Source organism: Rhipicephalus microplus, chromosome 6 (assembly GCF_043290135.1).
Source record: "Rhipicephalus microplus isolate Deutch F79 chromosome 6, USDA_Rmic, whole genome shotgun sequence".
NCBI classification, from domain to species: Eukaryota; Metazoa; Arthropoda; class Arachnida; order Ixodida; family Ixodidae; genus Rhipicephalus; species Rhipicephalus microplus.
The window spans coordinates 4205017-4231031 of NC_134705.1; the positions used below are offsets into that span (position 1 = coordinate 4205017).

A 26015-nucleotide genomic window follows, 5' to 3' on the forward strand; every position below is an offset into this window, starting at 1 on the left:
GCGGGCCTCTTTGACGCATGGTGGTTGACACGAATGGTTGTCTTTGGCGGTGGGCCCGTGAGGGCAGCACAGGAGGTTGTCAATCGCGGGCCCTCGTGGGGAGTCAAGCGTTCGCCACCTTGTGTTTGTTATGTTGTTGAGTGTTGTGGAATATTGTGTAACGATGTTATAGCACATTGATCACAATCAATCTATAATATTTTGGCTGACCATATCATCGATCTAAAAGCAGTTAAATAGATGTTTGTTGTTTTGGTTCGATCCGATCGCGTCTCCTGTGTACGTTCACACCAAGAGCGTGGCGTCCTTCTCTAATACGAGACTTCGCCATTGTGATGATCAAAGGAGACTTCATGTTCTGGTGATGGTGAGCAGACTTTTGCATTTTCATGGCGTCTATCCGTAAAGCGCTTGGGCTTTGCAGATGTCAGTTGTTAACTGCTGCTTTTCTTTTTCTGCGTCTTCCGCCTGGTGTGCTTGCGTCCATGCCTCTTGGAGAAGGAGCTTAGCACTTTGGCAAAGCTTGTCCGAAAGACACAAATTGTACAAGCCGAGAGCAAATCTGTCGCAAAACTAGTCTCTTTTGGACTTCTGTGGAAGGATAGGTGCAACTTTTCATGAAGCTGCATAATTCAGCATAGTCTCGTTTTGTTGCTGTTCGTGGCTGTGAAACAGGTAATTATTAGAATGCACGACGTGCGCAGTAAAGCCGTAGTCTTGTACGAGGTCACGGACATACCATCAAGTGAGATTGAGTCGAGTGGATGAGCATTGGGTCCCATACAATATGGTAGCGAGTGCACACGTGGTTCTTCCAATGTAATCTTGAGTCCCAAGATTTACTGCAGCGTAGCCCTCAAGGCAACTGGTTCACGTTGCCCAGCTCCTGGTGTTGCCGAAGTCGAACAGTTCAGGCGCGTGAAACTTGATAGTAAAACTATTTCGAGCCTCCTCAATAGACATGGTAGAGATGTTGGCCAAGCACGGCGTCGATATTCAATGCTTCTGACACCACATAGTGTTATCAGTTCACAGCGGGCAGTAGCCAAGCCATGGCCGGAGTGTGTTGAGCCCACTTCGAGGCAGCCAGCCGATACTGAACCCAAACGACAATTGTCCTTCATTCAACTTTGTACAGAGCCTTCAGAGCAGCTAGATGGGCACTGGCCAACACAGTAGCAGTAGTGACCTCTGCAGGCACCACCGTTTGGGAGATGGCGTCTCACATTTCTAGTTCCAGGCAAAGAAAAAGCTATGTCAATGAGCATGCTATTAAGCTCAAAAGAGACGTGAACACATCTGTTTCACAGGAAAAGCTTTACTCTGGTAATTTTATCATCGTGAGGTGCTCTCATTACAAAGCCCCAGAAACACCTTTCACAGCAGACACTAATGAGCCCAATGCTACAATACATGATTTTCAATGCGATTGTACCAGCAACAGTAAGCAACCAAACGCCAACCATGTATGCAACACCATTTACGATATAGGTTCTTTTTGTTGTGTTGTTTCTTCACAGGGGATGGTAACCTAGGCATAACTAGAGCTCCTAAGGATATGGTAGCGGAACAGCAGGTCAACAGTGAACCCAAACAACAACTCTCTTCAGCGAACACTAACTATTCACAACTAGGAGGGGGTGCCACTAACCAACACAATAGTAGCAACCTCTGCAGTTCTTTTTACGCACTGTTTCCAGTTGCAGTGTTTCTTTTTTTTCTTGCAACTGGTCTTGCTGGAGAGTGCCAAGACTTGCCAGAGCTGAGTGCATCATCCTTGACAGCACTTCAAATCAAACATTTCCCGGTGAAAATTGGTTCACAACAACTGTATTCCGTTACATTACAGGCTAATGGACCTTGGCGGGGACCAAAGAAAAAGTCTTATCACCCCGAAGTCGATATGAGCCATGATTGTATTATCAAGGCCTCACTGTATAATGGTTTATGTCATAGTGGGTACCATGCAAATGTGTTTGCCACAAGAGTGTCTAAAAAAAAAAAAAGCTCCAGAAGGCCGCTTTTCCAGCTTTCGCTGTGACTGTATTGCAGATTCCACGCAGGCCTGGCAGTTTTTTTTTGTTTGTGTGTGTGTCAGAATATACCTCGTCTAGGTGATACAAATTGCTATGGTGGGCTACATATCAACCCAAGATGTGAGGAACTTTCTTAGTATTTGTGGCAATTTTTACAGGTCACAAAAGTACCATTTTTAGAAAAATTATTTTTAATGCTGAAGCGTTACTTGGCTAGATTGATGTAAAGATGTGTGTGCAGATTGTTCACAAAATCCATGTTTGTAAAACATGATCTGAACTTTTTCATGGGAAATGCTAACATCATCACTAACATAGCACTTTTTCAAGAGGGCGTCATGTGTATGGCCGTAAACCCTCGTTTGTTGTTAGCATAAATAAGCCCCCCTCTCCCGAATGTAGTGCCATGTTTTTGTACTCCCACACAGCTAACAGTTCAGAAACAGGTGCTCCCTCTTTCAGGGGCCAGTAGCCACTCTGGTTAGGAGAAGGAACTCGCCCTTGTGCCTTCAACATCTGTAGAAACAGTTCCTCACATTCACAGAGGTAGGGTTTGTAAGGACTCGCATTACATGGACGCTGTACGGTGGTAGAGGGCATTATTCAGAAGGCCTCAGCTTGCCTATCATTGCTAGACCTTCATGCATGCCAGAATGAATCTCGAATTGAAGAGACCTCTTGAGGCTATCACTACATTCTGTAGAACTTATTTGTAATACTCAACGAGAAAAAAGATTAGCGCATAATCAGTGACACATCTCAGATAATTCAGGAAAAGAGTGGGTGAATAAGGAAACCATCGGTTACACTGTCTGACACGAAGCTCTCCGAATGCGGGGGCCTCGGGTCACCAAGCCACCATGATTGTGAATGTCTTAGGTTTTTTCGTGTTAACATGCGTTTCCTGTTCACCTCATTTTCTTTCATTGCAATAGCAATTATATAGCGATTACTGATGCATTTTCATTGCTATAGCAATTATAGAAGCAATAGTCATTATAGACACATTTTACCATACATACGTCACGAAAATGCGGTGGCGCTGTCATCGGCGTTTAGTTACGTGTGGTGGGCAAAAGCCATGATGCCTACTACCGTTGCTGCTGTGTTTTCGCTGGTGTTTGCTGTTTGTCATCGTGCAAAGAAAAAAATACGGTGCACTGATGTGCTATTACGGCTATTTGCGAGGGAAGGCTCAAGAGGGACCAGGTCTTTTTTTTTTTTCCAGTTTTCTGTTCACGAAGACTGTCGCAAGAAAATTAGCCGCAGCTGTAAAACACGAGAATTTGACTATGATGCTGATTCATTGGTTATTTTTTGGAGCAGCTTACCCTGCAAATAGGGTTAACTTTGTCAAGCATTTGTAATTGTAATGTGCTGCAACACATTTTTTTTGGAGTAAGCCTTGAGAGGTGGCATAGGCGAGCACACGTACCTCAAAGCATGTGAATGTTGTGGATAGCATTGTCATGTGTAAAGGATCATTCGTGGTGTAAAGGATTACTCGTGAACTGCCGAAGTCTTAGATCCATTAAAAGAACTTTGTTATATACTTGCGGGTACTAAAGGCGTCACTTGGTCATCAAGCATGTGTTCTTTTCTACATGAGCAGCGAACAAAAAGATGATTTCAACAATGCTTTTCCTTATATGCGGCTACAATGACACACTGGACACAAGTGTACTGGGCTGGGCTGTTCTGGCTGCTGTGCGCTTCACGAGATTTTTATGGCTGTGAGAATTCACAGAAAACGGCACTCGGGAAGCTTGCTGAGTCTGTTTACGATGTGCACATGTTTTGTGTTCTTAGCTTGAGCGTACGAATTTAGCCGTGGACCTGTCAGGTATGTAACTGCTCTGTTCATGGCATGTTGTTGAAACATTATTGCAAGCGTATGATGAATGAAAGTCTCACTGAGATCGGCCTTGTCATTTTATGAATCACATCTTTAGCGCATTTATATGCGAGGATTTACCGTAAAAATTCATAAAAATGTAATTTTACACCGTGTGTTTGTGTATCGTACCCTAGAGCCTATCGCTAAATTGGGTTGGTCATTCTTGCGTTAGTTAACAAATTAAAAAGTACACGGGTGACGTAAACTACCACAGTGGCGATGAGATTTTACAAATGAGCCACATTCCTGCCATTAAGATACATCACATTTTGGTGTAGTTATAAAAGCTTTAGCTACACATCAACATGGCTCATAAGTTCATTTCAGAGTCCCTCTTATGACTATTGCAACTTCTGACACGGCCGTGGCTTGTAAACATGCGGGAGGCGTCCCGATGCGTGGTGCTTGAAGGCAGCTCCGCACTTGCTTCGACACTTGTCATGTGATCATGAGAGCCTTGAGCTGGGACAGTTGGGTGGAGCCAGCATGCTGTGACATCGCTACATAAAACCTACATATATTGACAGCATCTACCACTGTTTACAAACATGGAGTAGGTCTTTATGGGTCGCTTTGCTATCGTTATTTTTATTATCCGTGAATAAGCAGTGTGTCTGTTCTGATAAATAATATTATCTCACTGTATAGCCGCTCTAAAATATGTAGATGAAATTCCTTTTTTGATCGCAAATTCTACAGAGCATTTGCAGCAATCTGTGCATTTGTTGCCAGCCAACAAGCAAGTGCTTTCCTTCTCTCAGATATGCAGAAGTTTCCGCTACGTATGAAGGACAACGACCTGCTGGTGACCGAGCTCTACCGGGACCCGTCAGCTGACCCAATTACAGCTATCAGTGTCTACCTTACCCCAAAGACAAGTTAGTGCATTCATCTTATCAAGTTTTGCATAAGGGGTCAGGAATAAGGAAAACCTTTTTTTCTGCTTTCTGGTCTTGTTATACTTGGACTCAGGTGAGTAGGCAGGAACTTTTTTCGGAAAGGGGGGACACTTGTTGAAAGTCTCCAAAAGCACTTATTTTCATTCTTTGTTCTCGTTAAAACACTCCCTTCGCTTAAGTTTATGGGGACTGGAGGGTCTTACTACTAGGCTGGTGTGAATATTTCAAGGTATATTTCAGGGTCTCAATTTGCTTTGACTTGAATCTGAAATTTTTAAACATAGAAATGCAGTCAGGACCCACAATAATGAAACCTCGAAGGAAGAAAATATTTTCAGAGCACCGGTAAATGCCTTTACAAGTAAATGCATTTCGTAACTCTCGACTTGTAGTGTTGGCAAGCAAATGCAGTGATACTACCACTGCGCCAAACTGCGCCAAATTGCCATGGCTGCTGCACGCTGCTACATTTCCTCAATATTTGGCGAGTCTGCGCCCAACCTGCACCAAAGGGCGTGCTCCGACTTTTAGAAACGAAACTTCTTAAAGTTTTCTCGTTCAAAGCGATATCTCGGTGCACCTGCGTTAGATCCAACCCGAGCCAAGCCTAGCGAAACTGGGCCATATTTCACTGTTAGGACGCAGTTAATGCCCGATTTTTGGGGCTTTCTAGGCACCACGAAGTCATCTGAAAAAAGATTCATGAGTTTTTATTATTCCGCTCAAGTAATGAAATCGCCACGGCCCCATCTAAAATAGCTTCAAAGCCTCCTAGAGAACACTTATCAGGCACTTCGGTGCACACCAAGGCTGCTGTAAATACATTCAGGACCTGCTAATGTTCATTTGCAAATTTGCGTCGCATGATAAGCACTATCGATGCCAGCAAAGCGCGGAATAGGTTGCGGATTTATTGCATGGAACGTGTGGAAACGATGACTCAGAACATAAGGGTGAAGCAAAATAGAGCAATACTTGTTCGGATCTCCGCGATGCGTGTGTGCTCTTAGAAGATGTGCCACTGTACGAAAATCTCGGGTGACATCTCGTATGCCATTTGCCACACGAGACCAGTTGTTCCTAGTTGTGTGGAGCGCATCGCGAACGCAGCTGACACTGTTTCTACCTGGGCCTTTTCGTATGTACATGTTTGTTATCAAAATGTGTTCTTGATGCCCACTCCGTTTCTGATTGCACATGAACGCGGTGATGGCGAGCTGCTTTCGTTCATGAAGGCAGCACATCTGTGCTGCGCATTTAGCTGATTTGCACAGAAAGGCAGTGTGGACGGCAGTGTGCGTGAGTGATTAAAACCGTGCTGTACGCCAACAACAGCGCCACATGCAGTTAGCTGAAGATTCTTATCATATACTGGCATGTTTGCCGCATTGCCGCCATCACGCTTCCGAGCATTTTCGGTGCTTATCCGTTAAACATCGCCCCATAGCATTTATGCATTGCTGCAAAGCGGAATTTTTGTGACGCCGAATGACTCTTAAAAGCACTCGTTTAAGCTGACGAGGTCATAAAAGTAACAGAGGTATGGACTTTTAAGTAATGCTGCTTCATACCTAGAATGTAGGCCAACAGCCGAAAAAATTGGACGCTGAAGAGTTTCAGCGTCGAAAATTTCAGATGTATTTATACATAGATATTGACAAGGCTCGTGATGCTAATGAGAAATCGTCTTGAATTAGCAAGCATGTCTGAAAAATGTGGCGTTCAAAAAATCGGCAGTGCAGTCAACTGATCTTCAGTCACGTGCTATGGTTTTCAGTGTTATGGTTACAAAGTGTTATGGTTTTAAATTTAGTCATTGGCTCTTTTACTAAATATGATCAGGTTATCTATGTGTGACATAATTTTCCTTTTTTTTTACTCTATTATAGTTGAATAGTGTGCAGAACATAGTGATTTTATCATTCGTGTGCCATAAAAACACTATTCAGAAAATGGTAGGAAACAGTAGATGGAAGCTTGCAATAAAAAAAAAAATTTGTAAAAAGTGGTTGTGTTGGGCTAAAATTTTGACAAGCAAACTTGTCTATCTCAAAGCCAGAACACAAAAGTTCTGTTCTGAGGAAGCCAAGTATGCTTATCGGAACGATGACTTGATACTGATTTCTTTCTAAACACAGTATGTGTCTTAAATTTGATTCTAGCAATATCTGTTCCAAAAGCCACTTTTGCCACTCGAAAGCAACGTAAGCCAGTAGCATCACTGCAAATATGAGGGGCTCATTTTGTTTGTGGTAGAGGTGTGCAACGTCTTTGCTTCTTCTCCCAGGTCTGTGCGGCAACTGGATAGAGATAGCATACGGCACGAGTGCTGGCACAGTGCGGGTGATTGTGCAGCACCCGGAGACAGTGGGACACGGTCCGCAGCTGTTCCAAACCTTCACTGTTCACCGCAGCCCCGTCACCCGAGTCGTCCTTTCCGAGAAGTACCTCATATCTGGTATGGAGAACGGGAGGGGAAATTATTTAAGGGGGGCTCATTTTTTCTTTGCTAGGCACAATAATAATGAGAACTAACAGACAAGTAAAGTATAGGAAATGGTATTAGAAGTATAATTGTTTTGTAAGTGTGAACAAAGCAACGTACGCTAAACGACACCTTGCTGCTGACAGCGACTGAACTTGTGACCTTTGAATAACGTGTCCGATGCTCTACCAACTGAGCTACAGCGCGGTCATCCCCTCGTCCACTTTATGGGGTATACATATGTGCATTTTAAACATGGGAATGTCGACGCTGCCAGGACAGCTACTGCGGAACACTTTTTTTCGGCCTGTTGGTGCCATGCAGCATGTGTTCTTATTAGAGCTGGCAGCTGACAGCTCTTTATGCCAGCTCTGTGGTTGGTTTGTGCAAGTTGATCTATTTTATTTTATTATTTATTTACAGACACTGCAGGCCTATATTTAGGCCCAAGTAAGAGGGGCAACGAAAAATAGAAAAGTGTACAATGTCACAGCACTTATTCGGATAACTTACAGAACACTCGAATAGCTGTGTTATGGCACACAAACAGTGAAAAAAAAAAAACACTCATATGCAGCAAAAGTCTTCTAATAGTTCACTTAGGTGCTGCCAGCTCACGCCATATACAGTGGAACTTTGATCAAACGTCCCCCCGTTTCGTGATTAGTAGCCACGTTTTACGATGACTTAGTTTGGCCCTGGCAAAATTCTGATAGAAGTAATGTATTAAAAGCCTTGGTTATACAAAGCAGTTTTACGCCAACCTTGTATCTTACGATGACTTTCAGATTCCGTCAGAAACAAAAAACACTTTTAATCAAATCAAACGTCATCCAAATATTCACGAGGGCAAGATATGACCTTTTGTTCCTGTAGGTTGACAATTCGAAAATTGGAGAAACAGGATGTACTCTTAGAATCGCAAATATATTTTCTTGGAAGTTCATGTGCTTCTACATACGCCTCGTTCGCATGCCTATGTATCCAGGGTCGTTACCTAGTCCAGCTCTACCCACACAGAGTAGCTTCAGCCGGCTGAATAGCTGATATTTTAATGTTTTTAGTCTGTGGAAACTTTTCCTGGTCAACATACAGCTGATCTCTGCTTTTGTCGCACTGGCAGCCACAGGCTCGCCTGCACACAAGGGCGCGATGCAGCTGTTCTCATTGTGCAAAATTACTTTTACTGGAAGTCAATGTTCATAATAACAGCGGGACATCAACAAGCCAACCAATCACAATGCACACAGATCAGTCGCGCACGAAGGCATTCGAGGAGAACTCTCGGTCTGTCGTCATTATATAGTAGTGATGACACTGTGTCTGATTATCTTAAAGGGAAGCTGTTGGCAACACGGTTTCAGTCACGTTTTCATGCACAGGGGATTATTGGACTTTGTTCATCGGTAGAAGGATGCGCGTTGGATTTGATTTTTTTAAGTTGAGAATAAAGATTCATCTCCTCTAACTAAGTAATGCTGCCATTAGGTGTCACTAGCAAGAATAACATAATCTACTTTCCTTGCAGAGGTACAAGCTTGTGCCATGGCCTTATTCTGAACCTGTTTTTTGGGCAGGGCTGAGTGCCTCTATTACCTGATTTATAGTATGAATATGGTTTATTGTAGAGTAGCCTGTACGAAATCCTGCTTGGTCCTATATTTGATTGAACTCTAATGTCGCCTTAATTCTATCAGCTATTATTTTTATAAATAGTTTGTAGAGAACAGACAGTACACGATCTCGTAGAGAACAGACAGTACACAGTACGCGAGCAGACACGATCTTTTTAATGCTATTCACTACATGTTTAGAAGAATTTTCGGGGAACTTAATTTGGGAAGAGTTAGGGATAAAGGTTAATAGAGTATTTTAGTAACCTGCGATTTGCTGATGACATTGCCTTGATGAGTAACTCAGGGGACGAATTACAGCTTGTGATTACAGAACTGGACATGGAAAGCAGAAAAGTAGGTCTTAAAATTAATATGCACAGAACTAAAGCCATGTGCGACAGTCTCAGCAAAAAAAAGCATATTGTGATAGGTGGAGAGACGCTGGGAGTTGTAAAAGAATTTGTCTACTTAGGACAGGTAGTAGCCGCGGAGCCGAACCATGAGAGTGAAATAACTAGAAGAATAAAGATGGGGTAAATCGCATTCGGAAAGTATTCTCAAAACATGAATGGTAATCTGCCACTAACCCTCAAGAAGAAGGTATATAACAGCTGCATCTTGCCAGTGCATACCTACGGAGCAGAAACCTGGAGGCTTACAAAGAGGGTCCAGCTGAAATTGAGGACGAAGCTGCATGTGATGGAAAGGAAAATAATATCTGTAACTTTACGAGACAAGAAGAGAGCAGAGTGGGTCAGGGAACTAACTGGGGTTAAGGATATTATATTTGAAATGAAGAAGAAATGGGCATGGGCCGGGCACGCGGCACATATGTTAAGTAACTGCTGGTCATTGAGGGTAACTGATTGTATTCCCAGAGAAGGCAAACGAATGAAGTGACGACAAAAGCTGGGTGGCCAATGAGATTAAAAAGTTTGCATGTATAACGTGGTAACAAAAAGCGCAAGGCCGGGTTGATTGGCGGATCACGGGAGAGGCCTTTGTCCTCCAGTCAGGCTGATGAAGATGATAATGAGTGCTTCTGCCTATAATTTTAGTTTTTCTATTATATGACACCCGGGCTATACGACAGTTTTGCGTGGTCTCCGTGAAACTGGTATAATCAGGGTTCCACTGTATATACATTATCCAGAACTAAACTTAGGAAAAAAAGGTTCAGGTTGTTTTTCAATATCTTTGGACTGAAAAGCGCTTATTGGCATTTAGTTCCAGTCAGTAGTGGTCCTGTGGAGAAAAAACTATTTTTGACACCCGTGGTATGAGCAAAAACAGGTGCCAATGAAAATTTGTGGATATGTCTTGTTTTTCTGAGATAGTGGTTTTACACAGTTGGGCAGACTTGTAACTTCACCAAAGAAAATTTTGTGTAGGAACGTTAGCCGATTAATTTCGTACGAGATTTCACTGTTTGCAGGCTGTTAATTTGCATAAGTTATGTTAGCCAATTGTCTCTTTTATACTTGCTAAGTATAAATCTGACAGCCTTTTGTTGAACTTTCTCAGTCAAGGCAATATTATTGAGGATTCCAAACAACCGAGCTATACTCCTGTTTTGATTTAATGCAGGCGTTGTATGCCAGTAACCTGGTCTTTTATGTGGATGATTTAAGTTTCCTCTTAAGAAACCAGTTTTTTAAGTGCAGCCGTGAATATGTTTGTAATGGGGTCGGACCACGTACCAGGCACCTTTGTCAAGGTGGGGCCTAGATATTTGTATCTTTCTACATCTTTTAATGAGTTGTTGTGGAGAGAATAAGTATAAAGGCTGGGAGCTCGCTTTATTGGTATTCTCAAAAGAACTGTTTTGTCACGAATAAGTTGCATGTCCCAGCTTTGGCATCACTCATCTATACTTCTTAGAGATTGCTGAAATAGCATGTGGCCATTTATACAACATATTTTTTAAAATCAGTGCAATCATTCGCAATGATCGAATAGATATGTCCTAGGCCATGTAGGCAGGAAGGAATGAAAAGCAAGGGAGGGCAAAGGAGAGGAGAAAAAGGCACGAGGGGCCTCTTCCCCCTATGCCCTCCCTTGCATTTTATTCTTTCCTGCATATATTGCCGAGGTCTTGCAATAAAGCTACAGTTGATAGTCTGCACTTGTCTGTCCTGGTTCTCAACTATCCTGTTTCCATCTGTTTTTTGCGCAGTACACTTATGAAATGCTACTGCCACGGCCGGGATTAAACTCATGACCGAATGGATATGTTGCATGGACATCTAAATCTGACACTATCAAAGCGCTTTCACACCTGACCGAACTGTTCGCTCATGTTGAGGCTCTGAGTGTGTCCTCGCAAGCTGTAAAAGAATCGGCTATTGTGAAGTACTAAACCAAAGTATAAGCCAGCAAAAAAATTCAGTCCCGACTAGGCTTGATCGCTATCAAAGTGCGTGACAATACATGCAACGTAGTCATGCACTTGTGAGGGTGTTTCTGCAAATATGCCGTACCGCCTGACGATGTTAAGCGATGTTTCTATTTGCTCTTTTTTTTTCAGAATTTATTTCAAACAGTCATGGATAATGTGAACAATGTGAGCAGATCCCACTGCATGACTCATGCAGCTCCAACGAAATTCTGCCGTTACATTTTTTCACAAAACCTTTGGAGTCTTTCTACCCCATTAGCTGACAAAAATTGTTGTCATAGTTAATTGCTAAGCCATTGAACAATACTCATGCCTGTCGCACTGAACTTGTTAGCCGCTGCATTCGCCGATCACTGAATACCTGCTATAGTTCGTGCAAGTAGAACACTACGTAACGTGCTTTCAGACATTCCTGCTAATGTGTTAAACCTTCACAGTCTCCTAAAAAGTAAAACTAGACATTCACGTCTTTGTGTTTTCAAGTAATTCAATATTTGCGCGGATAGCAGCTCCATGCATGCTGTTCGCTCACACTTTGTCGTTTGCAACGAAGAGCCTGTTGCTGCAGTAGTGCCACCTGGACTGGAAGTAAGTTTTGTCCCACTTTTAGTGTATGGCCATGCGGAGAAATTGGCAACTGAACAGGTTCTATACACTGTGGTCCTGTATGTGCCTTTTGTAGTGGGTTACTGGTTTTTGAACTAAGAAGTTATTATGATAATCCCATCTTCTGACGCCCTATGACAATGTATGCTTGTACAACTCATCATTATGGCAATATTTCATGTTGTATTGTGAAGTATCTATACTGGACGCATGTTTTTGCAAAGCATGAAAGTCACTTGCACTGCATTTTCAAGCAGAAGAAGTTATTTTCATGGTATATTCACAAGCAGAGGCATGGCTGTGTGGTAGAACACCCGCTTGCCACCCAAACGACGCGGGTTTGATGACCACCCGTACCCAGAATTCTCGTTACTTATTTTATTTGCATCTTTCTTGATTATTTAGTCATGTGACGATGATGATCGCAACCAATGACACCGATGCCAATGCCAGATTTTCTGCAAAACAGGCTTTGTAATGCTACCGTGTTAAAATTAGTTATAATAGGGGACCTAACACTCTACCTTGTGGCATACAGGAAGAAACATCAATGGAAAAAGAACAACCCCTGAGCTCAACAAATTGACTTGTGTTTTTTAAATACGCATGAATAAACTGAACAATGCCCAAAGACAGCACAATATTTTCAAGCTTAAGCAAAAGCTTTCCATGAGGCACCTTGTCAAAGGCCTTGCTAAAATTAAAAGGACACATAAGTCTACCCAGATGTACCGTAGTTACTCGAATCTAACGCGCACCTTTTTTTCGGTTAAGCGAGTTCATAAATCGCATGCGCGTTAGAATCGAGTACGAACAAAAAAATTACGGTCAATCTATTGCCATCGGCACATCCAAAATGGCCGCCCCCTACGTGCGTCGGCATGGCGCGTCTGCCATTTCTGCCTATGTGTTTCCTATGTGAGGCACTTCGTACGTGTGCTGAGGAGTTCGTCATCTAGTAGTGCATTAGCATCGATGGCGTGGAAGGGCCGACTCCTAAAACTCGAGTTCACCACGATGTTGCTTTTGAAAGAAAAGTCATCGCGTGTGCAGAAACGGACGGAAATCGGGCCGTATAGTTCCCGAAACGTGCGTGCGGGACCGGCGGAAACAAAAGCAGAAGATTGTCGACAGCAAAGCTTCACTCAAAGGCTTCAGTGGACCACAGCAGGGTCGGTTTCCGCAAATTAAAGAGCTGTTGGCGAGTATGTGCTTGAGCAGCGAGTGGCACAGCGGCCCGTGACGACAGAACTGCTCCAAGTGCGGGCTATGCAATTAGTCTTAGAAAAAGGTCTAATGCGGAGCCAGTTTAAAGCGAGCAGGTGCTGGCTAACTAACTTTATGAAGAGGAAAGGCTTTTCCCTCCGAAGGGGAACATGCATATGCGAAAAGTTTTGCGGAGGAGTACGATGAAAAGCTTCAGAGTTTTCAGAGGTTCGTCCTAAACTTGCGGCGCAACAACGGCTACCTGCTTGGGCAAATCAGGAATGCCGATCAGACGCCTCTTTACTTCGACATGCCTGGCGCCACAACCGTCGAGAAGAAGGGGGCGAAGCAAGCTCGCGTGCTGACATCGGTCCACGGTAAAACTACAGCGACGGCAATGCTCTGTTACACGTCAGATGGGCACAAGCTTCGCCCGTACTTCATATTTAAATGGAAGACACTCCCGAAAGGAGTCGTTTTTTTCGAGTGGTGTGATCGTGCGGGCCAGCGAGAAAAATGGGTGCGCGTTGCAATCGATGTCTTACTTTTTTTTTTTTTCGTGGTGGAAATCGGGTGCGTGTTACAATCGAGGGTGCGATAGAATCGAGTAAATACGGTATGTAATAGTAAAACCTGTTCGAGTTCAAGCACTGTAGACATTAAGCTGTGTCACTGTAGACATTTTTTTTGAAAACCTTGTTGATATTAGGATGAAATATTGTATTCTGATAAAAATATATTAACATAATATGCAACAACACGCTGTAAGATTTTGCAGCAGCTACTGGGGACAGAAACAGCATGGTAGTTCGACAAGGAATGGCGGTCACCTTTTTTAAAAATCTGTCTAACATGATTAGCTGCAGGCTAATCGGGTGTTACCTCACCATGTTTGAGTAATGCATTGAAAAGGGCAGTAAGAAAGTCAGTAATTTATTGAGCATCATGTAGAAAATAATCCCATCAGGTTGTTATTGCTGTGTTGTGCCTCAACCATAGAAATGTGTTTCTTCATATGTGTGCCTCTATGAAACTGGTATTCATTTATGGACAAGTGGCTGAATAAGCTGACATGTGTTTTGTATGCAGTGTGCAGCGAGTATAGCCATGTGCGTACATGGAGTGTGACCCGCTTCCGGGGCATGATCTCCACCCAGCCAGGGTCAACACCTTTGGCCTCCTTCAAGGTGGTCTCCCTGGAAGACCTTGAACCCTCAGCCAGCTACCCAGCCGGAAATGACTGCGGTGAGAGCACAGCCTGGCATATATACTTCTTCGTGAGGTTGATGCTCAACCACGTATAGTCTGTCGTGAAAGCGAGGAGGAGAAGCAAGGGACAGAACTCCCTGCTAACATTATTTTTTGAAAGGTGTAAAACTGTAAAGGCATTAAAAACATGCACAGACCTAGGCAGTAACTCCACTGCAGCTCTGTCTCTGTTTCCAGTATTAGTGAATCAATGGCTTTGTTTGGCTGTGCACTAGACACCCTGGTTTTCATCCACATTTCATGCCTTGATTCTGTGTTCCCTGCTTGGGAACTTTCATTGGCTTTTTTGTCTGCTTGTTTTAATTAATGCCGTACCTAACAAAGAAAAAAGAGCACTTTCATTTGTTTTACATAATACTCTCATGATGGCAAGCATGGCATGACAGTAAGTAAAATCTTTTTTATAATGTGGGTAAAGTGTTATTCTTCTACATTTCAATGTGACTGTCCTGGTATCGTGGTGCGGCCATGCCATAAACTGCGCTGTGTATGGCCTATGATTGCATTTTGGTGCACAAGTGTCTGTTATGCGATGATGCAGACCAACACAAAGTGGTCTTCTTGAAGAGCTATTTCAGGGCCATGCGATGTGACATGCGGTTGGACATATGCTACAGAAAAGCAGAAATAGCGGATGTAGAAAACACAGTAGAAGGGCTGCATGATACAGTGAACGAAAAAAAAAAAGCTCTCAAGCCTTCCTCCCCTCGAGACAAGCTGATAAGGTGCAGGTAGTGCTGTGGTTGGTGGAGCCTATACAGTTAAACCTGGATATAATGAAATGGATAAATTCCCAGGAAAATTCGTTTTAAAGAGGATTTTGTTATATGCAGCTTCGGTACGAAAGTTTGGAAAGTAAACGTGCAAATTAAACAAACGGGAGGCTAAAGGCAAAGCTAGCCCAAGATACTTATTTTATTGTAAAAATTCCGCAGCAATTATGTGGACACTCTCAGCGGACTTTTGCTGTCACTGCAATGTTCTGTAACATGCCCCTGCGCATCGTAACTTTCATGAGTGGGTAAAATCACGCGAGTGCTGCTGACGCAAAGATCAAATGAGTTGGCCCATCCCTATCGCCTGGGAAGTGCATAAGCTAACATCTCCCATGTGTTAGAACTGCCGTCGAATGCTCATACAGAAAGTAAACCACCTGTCTTGAACAAGCATGAAACAATGCGAGGAGGGGGGGGGGGGGAATCGCTCGAGTAGCAATAATGAACTTTTATTTTAAGGGCAGTCGCGATTGCTGGTGCGCTTGCTGTCTCTGCTATTATCAGTGCGGTTTCAACACGAAGGGACTGTGTAAAAAGAGCACTTCTCCCTGGAGCGTCCATATTTGTTCACACCAGCATTTTACAAGAGTTCCGCAATATTGGATCTGCGATATTGGCCGCCAGCCTTGCTTCTTATAAGACTTCAATTTTTTGCTATCACGTTCATTGCATTGCATTCAAAGTGCACGTCATGTTGCCAGAAATAATCGGCTAATGACGAAAGTTACGAACCTGCGAACTCTCAGCGCAAGACAGAAGGGCGTGACGAGTCGAGCTTCGAAGATCCATAGCCACCATGATCTCTAAGAGTTTACATCAGCGCCTAGTCTGACATCCCCTCGGTGGCGACGATATAGTTGTTTGAAATTAATAATAGTCACAGTTTCGCGGCAAGGGCGAAGCATTGAATGCGATAGCAACAACTTGGAATGTAACGCTGAGAACGGCAAGCAGATAAAAACGTGCAGTGTGCTGCTCAAGCACAAACGACGCACGAGGACGAAAGTAAACTAACAACATTTACCGCTCGACACTTTACGCGCTGTTTAAAGAAAAACGAGGCAGGAAACATAATCACAGGTACAGATATGAGTGCGAACTGACAAGTGCTCCAGTTCTTACTTCGCTGAGTTTGAATAACGCACGAACAAACCGCACCTGTCCAGCAAACGAAGTGATCTTTGTGGGCCCGATAACTACACGGCAATCGTTTTGGTCAAAGTCGTGGGCGCGCTATTCTCCTCTCCAAAGGATAAGCCCGCACGTACAAGCATCTACCCTTCCCTCCCCCCATTTGCGGGGCAAAGTACGCGTGGGAGATAAGCGCCTCGGCGCATCGTGACCAGCTGGACACCGTGTGCAGTTTTTTTCTCTTTCTTTCTTTTTTTTTTCTTGAGCTTCCATATTGTCACGGGTTCGTGACGTGGCTGAAGACAGGAGACTTTGTGTTGGAATGTAACTGTTTATTTGGGTGAACCTGTGCCCGGTAAATGGAAAGTCCGATCAGAGTAGCAGTCTTGGACTGATAGCGGCGAACGGAGCGTTGGCCGTCGATCAACTACTACTCACAAGCGGTGAAGCGCGTCCGCATTTATACTCTTGCCGTCGAATGTTCTAGCGTTATCGCTGGCGGTGGCGTAGATTCCAGAATAATCTGTATAGTTCACAGAGTGGGCGTGATCTTATCGAAATGGTTTACTACAGTTTGGAAGCTTCTCGAAAACTGCAGGTGCGGTTTGCGCTGAGAATTGTGTAGTGTTTTAGGATGATAACAAAACTTGGGAGATGGAACGTGGCATTGCCCCCCTCTGAAAAAGGCATCGTCCCGTTGCTTTAAGGGGGGACGTGGGTTCTAAAATTTTTGTAAAATTTTTTGCTCAATCATAACCAAACTTCACTACCTAAGCTAGTTTTTCATGCTGATTTTAAACTCTAATTTGTTTCTTAATATTTCAAGTGGTGTAGAAAATATGAAGGTCTGAATCTTAATTACTTGCTTAGTTCTTACGGGACTTCTTGGCAATTTATTCTTGCTAAATCCAAAAAGTGAATGCATAATCCCAATGCTGGAGACTTGCTGTAGGGGGTGATGCTATTTTTATCCATTTGAAGGCATTTTATAAGCAAGAAAACAGACGAACACTTATGGTCACTATATTACACTAAATTTCTCTCACTAAAATCTTCAATGGTAATTTTTGAAGTGATGCTAGAGAAATAGAAATAGCATCACTCCCTAGATCATGTCAAGACGAATAAAATGATACCAACTTTGTCGCATTCACTCAAGTTTAACACAGAAAAAACCCCCGTAAGGCCGAGTGCAATGTGCAAAAACATCCAACTGAGAAAAAACGCACTTGAAGTTTTTAGCAACTTTAACTTTTGCTAAAGTGAAGCTACAGTGATAATAATGACATCATTCTGTAGCTCTATACTATAGGATAAATGGTCATGCTAAATTTCACTGTACCCACCCAGAATACTGCTCATAGCTTGTTCTAGAACTATAAAATAGTCATTGACTCAGTATGAGAATTCTTATTTTTTTTACTTTGTGGTCGTTTCAGTGCCTTGCAAGTGAAAGGAACACAAAAAAAATCATGTAATAATGTTGTCCTTGGATTTACACAATGTTTAGGTCTAAAACCAAGAATATTTATTTTTGCAAAAATTCTCACTATTTGCCATCATGACTGTTTACAGCAGACTAGGGCTGTAAGCAGAGTCCCCTGCTGGCTTGTGACGCTTTGAAAGTCTTTCCTTTATTGAACTGCTGTTGAGATGCTCTCTTCGCGGTTTTCGCAGCCTGCCCTTGTCCTTTTCAAGGCTGCGACGCACCAAGTTATTGCCAGCGCTGTAGCCCAGCTTCTTGGCGATTTCCATGTTGCTCTTGGTTTGGTTGAAGCGGCTGATGGCTTCGGCTACTGCCCTTTCAATGCTCCGCAAGGATGCATGCTGAGTTTTGAGGGCCTGCTGCCAAATCATAGCATGCAGGCTCTCACTTGGGTTCTGGGTGATCTCATCGCTGCACCTTTCCATGAGGGCATTTTCGCTCAGCCGCCTAAACACAGGCTCCAATGCCTCAGTTACGAAATCAGGCAGGCTGTCCTTGTGTGGTGGCGGCTTCTCATTTTTCGCAAGAGCTCTCTGAAATTTGCACCAAGATTCATGGCCTTCAGGGCAAAGGTCATGCTTTGGTGCCTCGTCAGTTGAAGACATGTGGTTCAAAGTTGCTAGAACAGCCCTCTGCATACCTTGAACATCGTTCCTGTGGCTTCTCAATGCGTAGCCATAGTACTGGGTGATCTTCTTTATCTTTTGTTGCGTAAGTCTGCCCTTTCCACCAAGTGAGCCACCTTGAGCTTTTTTTTTTCTCTACAAGGGTAGGTAAGGCAGCTCCCGTACGCTTGTGTACATGATTTATGCAGTCCTTTTTGGTCACCTTTATGAAGCCGTACACCTCTTTTTCTGTGTGTGCATGGAATGTCCTGCTGTCACCGTCTGACAGCATTGTCGTATAACGAAGCTTGTGCTTTTCAAGTGACCGCTCAAACAAGCGTAGTGCTGCCTCTACTTCCATCTGGCCAGCATTACAATCAACATTCTTCTGGCACAGAGGGGCATGCTGAATGAGCCAGGCAGAATGTCCTGCTTTCCCTTCCTTGGGTCCTGTGGTGCAAGCCAGGCAAAAGTTCGATAGCACAATATGGTCTATCACGAGGCCACTATACATCTCAACAATGCAGCCAACACATATATGCGAGCTATGTCCACACGTAAGCCAGGTGCCGTTATAATGACGTCGACGTTTCCGGGCGCGTTGCCGAACTCCGCATAGAGCTCCTTGAGGCGAGCAACACTCGCCGCTTCGCATTCGGCTGCAGCCGCACAGCAGGCTTCTTTCATTATATTCATGTGGCTTTGGTAACTCTTGTGGTGAAGCCCTCGATGCAAAATATTCATCCTGGCGAAGAAGTCCGACAGAGCTGTTGCCCCTTTGCCGATACTGTTGATGGCCTTCATGGCACACATATTAACTTCAAATGGCCTTATTTTGGTGTCGGTCTCGTCGGCTGTACGTGGGGACGAAAAACGCTTTTCGGGAAAGTCACAACTGCCGCACGTGACTATGAGCTTCGAACACAGCCCGTACTCTTTCTTGGCCTTTGAAATAGTGGCACTTCTTTCACCGCATTCTAGGCACTCGACAAGTCCAAATAACGAGCTTATCGCTGCCAGACCAACAATAACAAATTCTGTCCCGTTTTCTTTACCACCATCCTCCAGATCAATATCTAGTAACTAGAACTTACGTTCCGTCGCGCACTGCGATGCAAGTGATGCCTTCAAGCCCGCTGCATTTCTCGCGCACTCAGCAAACTCGTCTGCCGAATAAAACGCCATGTCAATGCGGTCTAGGATGCTGCTGGAAGTGCAAGATGATGATCCGACGACGACACAATCCGATGAGGTGCTGCTGCAAGGCACAGGAAAGTGCACCGCTTCGGACACAAGCGGCCGCGGCTGCGCGCCGTCTTCGGAATGCGCCGCTTCGGTGGCATCGGGCGAAATCGGCTGCACGTTGTCCGCCGCTTTCTTCTGGCGGGCGTTCCACGGGCGCCTCCGTTTCTTGCCGTACACTTGGCGCGTCTTCTTCTTTAGATGAGCATCTCCAATCATGCCGGCAAAAGACGGAAAGTCGGTGCGTCGGTCGCGTAGCACAAGCAGGCACGTGCGGGAAGCAGACGAACAACGTGCGCGAACGAGAACCAGTGGCTGACGAGCAATATACAGTCGCCGACCGATTTTTCGGACCTGGCGGGGACCGAAAAAAAGTACGAAAAATCGAACAGTCCGAAAAATTCGTTTTCGCCAAAAATCTGAAGTTTATTGCATCAGGCAGGTTTAAAAAAGTCCTTGATGCTGCCTTGCCTCAAACTACGCTTGGAGGCAATTTGGTTTGCCCGTATTTGCGCTAAGGTGACATCGTCGCTGTAAACGCTCGACAAAATTGTCACCGCATTGGCGATCTCCGACGGCTGCGGGCGGTCGTCGTTGTCATCCGACGACAACGACGACCGCCATCCGGCGTCGACCGTCATTCAGCGACATCTAGCTGCGAACGTCCACTCTCTATTAGCTTGATTATGGCAGCTTTCTTCTCCATCGTCAGGGTCGTATACTTCCCACGCTTCTTCACACCACCTGGCTCCCGCGATGGCACAGATAGCGGAGCCATGGCACCGAGAACACAAAATTCGATGCCGCAGATAGCCGTGCAGAATGGCGACTGAAAAAAGCTGCAACGACAATAAAAGAATCCTTCTTTCGCCTCCTCCCCGTGCGATGTGATGACGATAGTGCTGACCGAAGACGAAAAAACGGCGTCCATCACCGCGTCTTTTAAAAAGCAAACACGGCCTCCGAAACTTAAAACATGGCGTGCGCATTCTAATCTCGGAGGCAGGAAAAGCATCTGAAGACCAAGCTTAGCCAAGCCGACAGAAAATCCAACATGGCGGCGTTCACAATGGCTTGGAGCGTGGCACAAAACGAGCGATTTAGTCCGAAAAATCGAACTTTCAGGGGCAAATTCGCCCGAAAAATCGGTCGAAACAATGCATTAGCTCTATGGAATCCCTGACGGTGCATTTATGAAGTCCGGAATATCCAACAAGTCCGAATTTTTGGAGTCCGGAAAATCGGTCGGCGACTGTACAAAAAAAAAAAGCGTGGGCAACTTTGGCCGCTTCAGCCAATGGGAAGCGAGGAACAGGGGGCTCGCCTGGTGCGCTCCGACCAATCAGCGGCCCAGAAGAGGGCTCCAGAAAAGGGGCGAGGTCAGCCGTTCTGTTTAAGCGACGCCATTTTGAAGGGTGGCAAAATGAGGACAAAGGAATCGGCGTCAAAACAAGCCCAAGATAGCGGCGACCGGCCGACTGCCTCGCCGACGGCGCGCGCGGGAAGTTTGAACGAATTTGACCTGCCGTGGGTTGTTTTGCGGCTCCCGTGACGACTTCATAATCAATTTTAATCCATTTGCTGATCGAATTCAGCGTTCACAATTTGAGGACACGTGCTTATAGGTCTGAAAACTTCAAATATCGCATTATCTCAAAATCGACTTTTTGTCCATTTTTCACCATTCCAAGACCCGCGTCCCCCCTTAACTAAAGATGAAGGTACAATAATAATGCAAGAAAGTACAATGAATACCGTAATTACTCGAATATAACGCGCACTTTTTTTCCAGTTAAGCTAGTTCATAAATCGCATGCGCATTAGGATCAAGTACGAAAAAAAAATGAATACAGTCATTCTATTGCCATCGGCATTCCGAAATGGTTGCCCCCTACGTGCGTCGGCATGGCGCGTCGGCCATTTCTGCCTATGTGTTTCCTATGTGCGGCACTTCGCACGTGTGCTGAGGAGTTCGTCATATTGTAGTGCATTAGCATCGACGGCATGGTAGGGCTGACTCCTTAAACTCGAGTGCACCACGATGCCGCTTTTAAAAGAAAAGTCATCGCGTGTGCAGAAACGGACGGAAATCGGGCCGGATCACGGTCGTTTGAAGTTCCTGAAATGTGCGTGCGGGACTGGCGGAAACAAAAACAGAAGATTGTCGGCAGCAAAGCTTCACGCAAAGGCTTTAGTGGACCACAGCAGGGTCTTTTTCCGCAAATTAAAGAGCTGCTCGGCGAGTATGTGCTTGAGCAGCGAGCGGCACAGCGGCCCAACCCGACAAAACTGCTCCAAGTGCGGGCTATGCAATTAGTCTTAGAAAAAAGTCTAATGCAGAGTCAGTTTAAAGCGAGCAGGTGCTGGCTAACTAACTTTATGAAGAGGAAAGGCTTTTCCCTCCAAAGGGGAACGGACATATGCGAAAAGTTTTGCTGAGGAGTACGATGAAAAGCTTCAGAGTTTTCAGAGGTTCGTCCTAAACTTGCGGCTCAACAACAGCTACCTGCTTGGGCGAATCGGGAATGCCGATCAGACGCCTCTTTACTTTGACATGCCTGGCATCACAACCGTCGAGATGAAGGGGGCGAAGCAAGTTCTCGTGCTGACATTGGTCCACGGTAAAACTACAGTGACGGCAATGCTCTGTTACACGTCAGATCGGCACAAGCTTCCCCCGTACCTCATATTTAAATGGAAGACGCTCCCGAAAGGAGCCGTTTTTTCGAGTGGTGTGATCGTGCGGGCGAGCGAAAAAAATGGGTGCGCGTTGCAATCGATGTGTCACGTTTTTTTTTTTTTTTCAACATGAAAATCGGGTGCGCGTTACAATCGAGGGCACGGTAGAATCGAGTAAATACGGTAAATTGCGATACAATAATAGTACAAAAAAACACTGTTTCAGTTTGTTAACGCGCATGAAACGGCCTGAGGCGCGCGACATGGACGACTTCAGGTCGCGATCGGCGTCGTTGAGAGTTCGTGATGCCCTCGGGGACAACCTCGTAATCAAGTGGGCCGAGACGTCGAACCACCCTGTACGGTCCGAAGTACTGTCGCAGAAGCTTTTCACTTAGTCCACGTCGGCGTATCAGCGTCCACACCCAAACACGTTTACCGAGCTGGTATTCCACGAAGCGTCGTCGGAGATTGTAACGGCGGCTGTCGGTCGTCTGTTGATTCTTGATACGGAGACGCGCGAGTAGTCGGGCTTCTTCGGCGCGTTGAAGGTACTCACATCGAGGTTTTCTTCGTCGGTGACGTTGGGTAACATGGCATCGAGCGTCGTTGCCGGGCTCCTTCCGTAGACCAATTCGTATAGAGATATCTTCGTCGTCTCCTCCACCGCCGTGTTGTATGCGAAGGTCATGTACGGAAGAATGGCATCCTACGTCTTCTGTTCGACATCGACGTGCATTGCCAGCATGTCGGCGATCGTCTTGTTAAGCTGCTCGGTGAGGCTGTTGGTCTGTGGGTGGTCCGCTGTCGTCCGGCGGTGGTTTGTCTGGCTGTATGCCAAGATCGCTTGAGTTAAGTCGACAGTAAATGCCGTTCCTCCGTCTGCGATAAGGACCTCCGGGGTGCCGTGACGTAGGACGATATTTACAACAAAGAACTTAGCTACCTCAGATGCACTGCCTATGGGAAGGGCTTTTGTCTCGGCGTGGCGGGTGCGATAGTCAGTAGCTACCACGATCCACTTGTTTCCGAAAGCCGACGTCGGGAACGGCCCCAGTAGGTCCATACCAATCTGCTGGAAAGGTCGGCAAGGTGGTTCAATTGGCTGCAGAAGTCCCGCTGGTCTTGTCGGCGGTGTCTTGCGTCGCTGACAGTCCTGGCATGTCCTCACATAACGAGTGACGTCGGTGGTAAGACGTGGCCAGTAGTACCTTTCTAGTATCCTCGCGAGCGTGCGAGAAACACCGAAGTGCCCCGCCTTCGAATCGTTGTGCAGGGCCTGCAGGAGTTCTGGTCGCAGAGCTGAAGGCACCACAAGGAGGTACTTAGCTTGGAGCGGTGAAAAGTTTTAGGGGCGAAGCTCCTTATAGCAGCACCCGTTCGTCCCACGTCCCGTCGTAGTGTGTAACCAGTCTTACGCTTTGACCTGCAAGGTGGTGCCGGTGGGAAATTTCTCCTGTGCGTTGTTGAACAATAAAAAGTTCGCGGCGTGTGCGTTAACTAAAAGCCGGATGCTCCTGTCTCTCATTCCTCGTTATCAGCCATTGGCATGTTCCAGTAGGAAACATTAGTAGAAGTAGAAGTGTTAAAAGCTGACTTCTGCTGTCTCTCATTCCCAGTAGCAGCCATTGTTTACCTCCAAGGTAGTGCCTGGTGAGATTTCTCGTGTGCATGATTAAAGAATAAAAAAATTTTTTTCAAAACGCCGTTGATTGACGAAATAAACCAACGAAAGACGCCAGATGTTTAAAAGCAAAACAAAAAAACGCCAGATGTTTCTAAAGTGAAGCAAAAAGAAGACGCCAGCTGCTTAACGAAAGACGCCAGGTGCTTTTTATCGGGTGAATTAACGGGAAAAAAAAAATTCATGGTATTACTTACAGGAGCTTCGCACAGTCTCATCATCATTCACCTCGTGGATCTGCCGTCAATTTTTTTTCTTTTCTAGAAGACCGTTTCGCAGGATGAACGACGCAAGTCCGCGCTTGAATACCTTCGGGACTTCGGCGGTGCTGCCTTCGAGGTATTCTATTAGGGCCTTAAGTTCCGGGTCGGCCTGCTGTCGTTCAGCCAAGTCGTCGGTAGTTATTGTTCCCAAGAAGTAGTAAGCCATCCGGGTCGTCGGGTGGTGGTTGGTCGACAGGCGCACGAGAGAGACAGTCAGCGTCGCAGGGTTTCTTGCTGGACTTGTAAATGATGGTAATGTCATATTCTTGAAGTCTCAGGCTCCATCGTGCGAGGTGACCTGAAGGGTCCTTCAAGGTGGCTAGCCAACACAAGGCGTGGTGGTCGCTCACAACTTTGAAGGGCCTACCGTAGAGGTAGGGGCGAAATTTCGATGTAGCCCAGATGATGGCGAGGCACTCCTTTTCTGTTGTGGAGTAATTGGCTTCTGCTTTGGATAGCGATCGGCTGGCATAACTAATAACCCTTTCAAGTCCATCAGCCCTCTGCACAAGAACGGCGCCAAGACCTATGCTGCTTGCGTCAGTATGTATTTCTGTCTCGGCGAATTCGTCGAAATGGGCAAGTAACGGCGGCGTCTGGAGGCGATGTTTAAGCTCCTGGAAAGCGTGTTCCTGCGGCGTTTTCCACTTGAACTCCACGTCGGCCTTGGTAAAGCTAGTGAGAGGATCGGCGATGCGGGCAAAGTTTTACACGAACCGCCTATAATAGGCGCACAGGCCCAGAAATCGGCGCACCGCCTTCTTGTCAGTAGGCGACGGGAAGTCGGCGATGGCGGCTGTTTTCCGTGGATCGGGACGAACTCCAGACTTCCTGATAACGTGCCCCAGAAACAAGAGCTCCTCATACGCAAATCTGCACTTTTCTGGCTTCAGTGTGAGTCCGGGAGTCTTTATGGCTTGAAGTACAGCTTGAAGGCGCTGAAGATGCTCGTCGAAACTCGAAGGAAACACGACGACGTCGTCCAAGTACACAAGGCAAGTCTGCCACTTCAATCCTGCCAGTACTGTATCCATAACGCGTTGAAAAGTTGCAAGCGCTGAGCAAAAACCGAAGGGCATCACCTTAAACTCGAAGAGGCCGGCCGGTGTTATAAACGCCGTTTTCTCTCGGTCTTTTTCGTCGACTTCGATTTGCCAATAGCCAGTCTTGAGGTTCATTGACGAAAAGTACTTGGTGTTATGGAGCCGATCAAGTGCGTCGTCTATTCGTGGGAGAGGATACACGTCCTTTCTTGTGATTGTGTTCAGGCGGCAATAATCGACACAGAAACGTAGGGTCCCATCCTTTTTCTTCAATAACACCATGGGGGATGCCCATGGACTCTTGAACGGCTGGATAATGTCATCCCACAGCATTTCATCAACTTGTCCCTTCATGGCCTCACATTCTCGCGTCGAAACCCTGTACGGACTCTGACGGAGTGGTCTGGCATTTTCTTCGGTTATGATGCGATGTTTCGTGATTGGGGTCTGCCGAATTTTCGATGACAATGAAAAGCAATCTTCGTATTGCAGGAGCAGGGCCTCGAGCTGTTCTTGCTTACGGTTCGGAAGTCTGGGATTGACATCAAAAGCTATGGGAGGGGCTTGGTTCCTTTGAGCAGGTTCCGCAGAATCGGCGAGGGCGAAAGCATTGGTGGCTTCGACAATTCCTTCGACGTATGCGACCGTTGTTCCTTTGTTCACATGTTTGTACTCATTGCTGAAATTCGTGAGC

At 45.5% G+C, this 26015-nt stretch overlaps 1 protein-coding gene across 14 annotated transcripts in view; it reads left to right on the forward strand.

Moving 5' to 3' along the window:
* The window catches only part of LOC119167769 (SH3KBP1-binding protein 1), a 433186-nt gene that overhangs the window by 259234 nt on the left and 147937 nt on the right, over nucleotides 1-26015 (forward strand). For all 14 annotated transcript variants that reach the window (XR_012884068.1, XM_075865768.1, XM_075865770.1 and 11 more), the window contains 3 exons: nucleotides 4695-4811; nucleotides 7120-7290; nucleotides 14233-14388. Coding sequence is in view for 13 of the 14 variants with exons in the window: in XM_075865768.1 (XP_075721883.1) it covers nucleotides 4695-4811; nucleotides 7120-7290; nucleotides 14233-14388 (444 nt within the window). In the remaining variant the exon portion in view is untranslated. The remainder of the gene's footprint in view (nucleotides 1-4694; nucleotides 4812-7119; nucleotides 7291-14232; nucleotides 14389-26015) is intronic.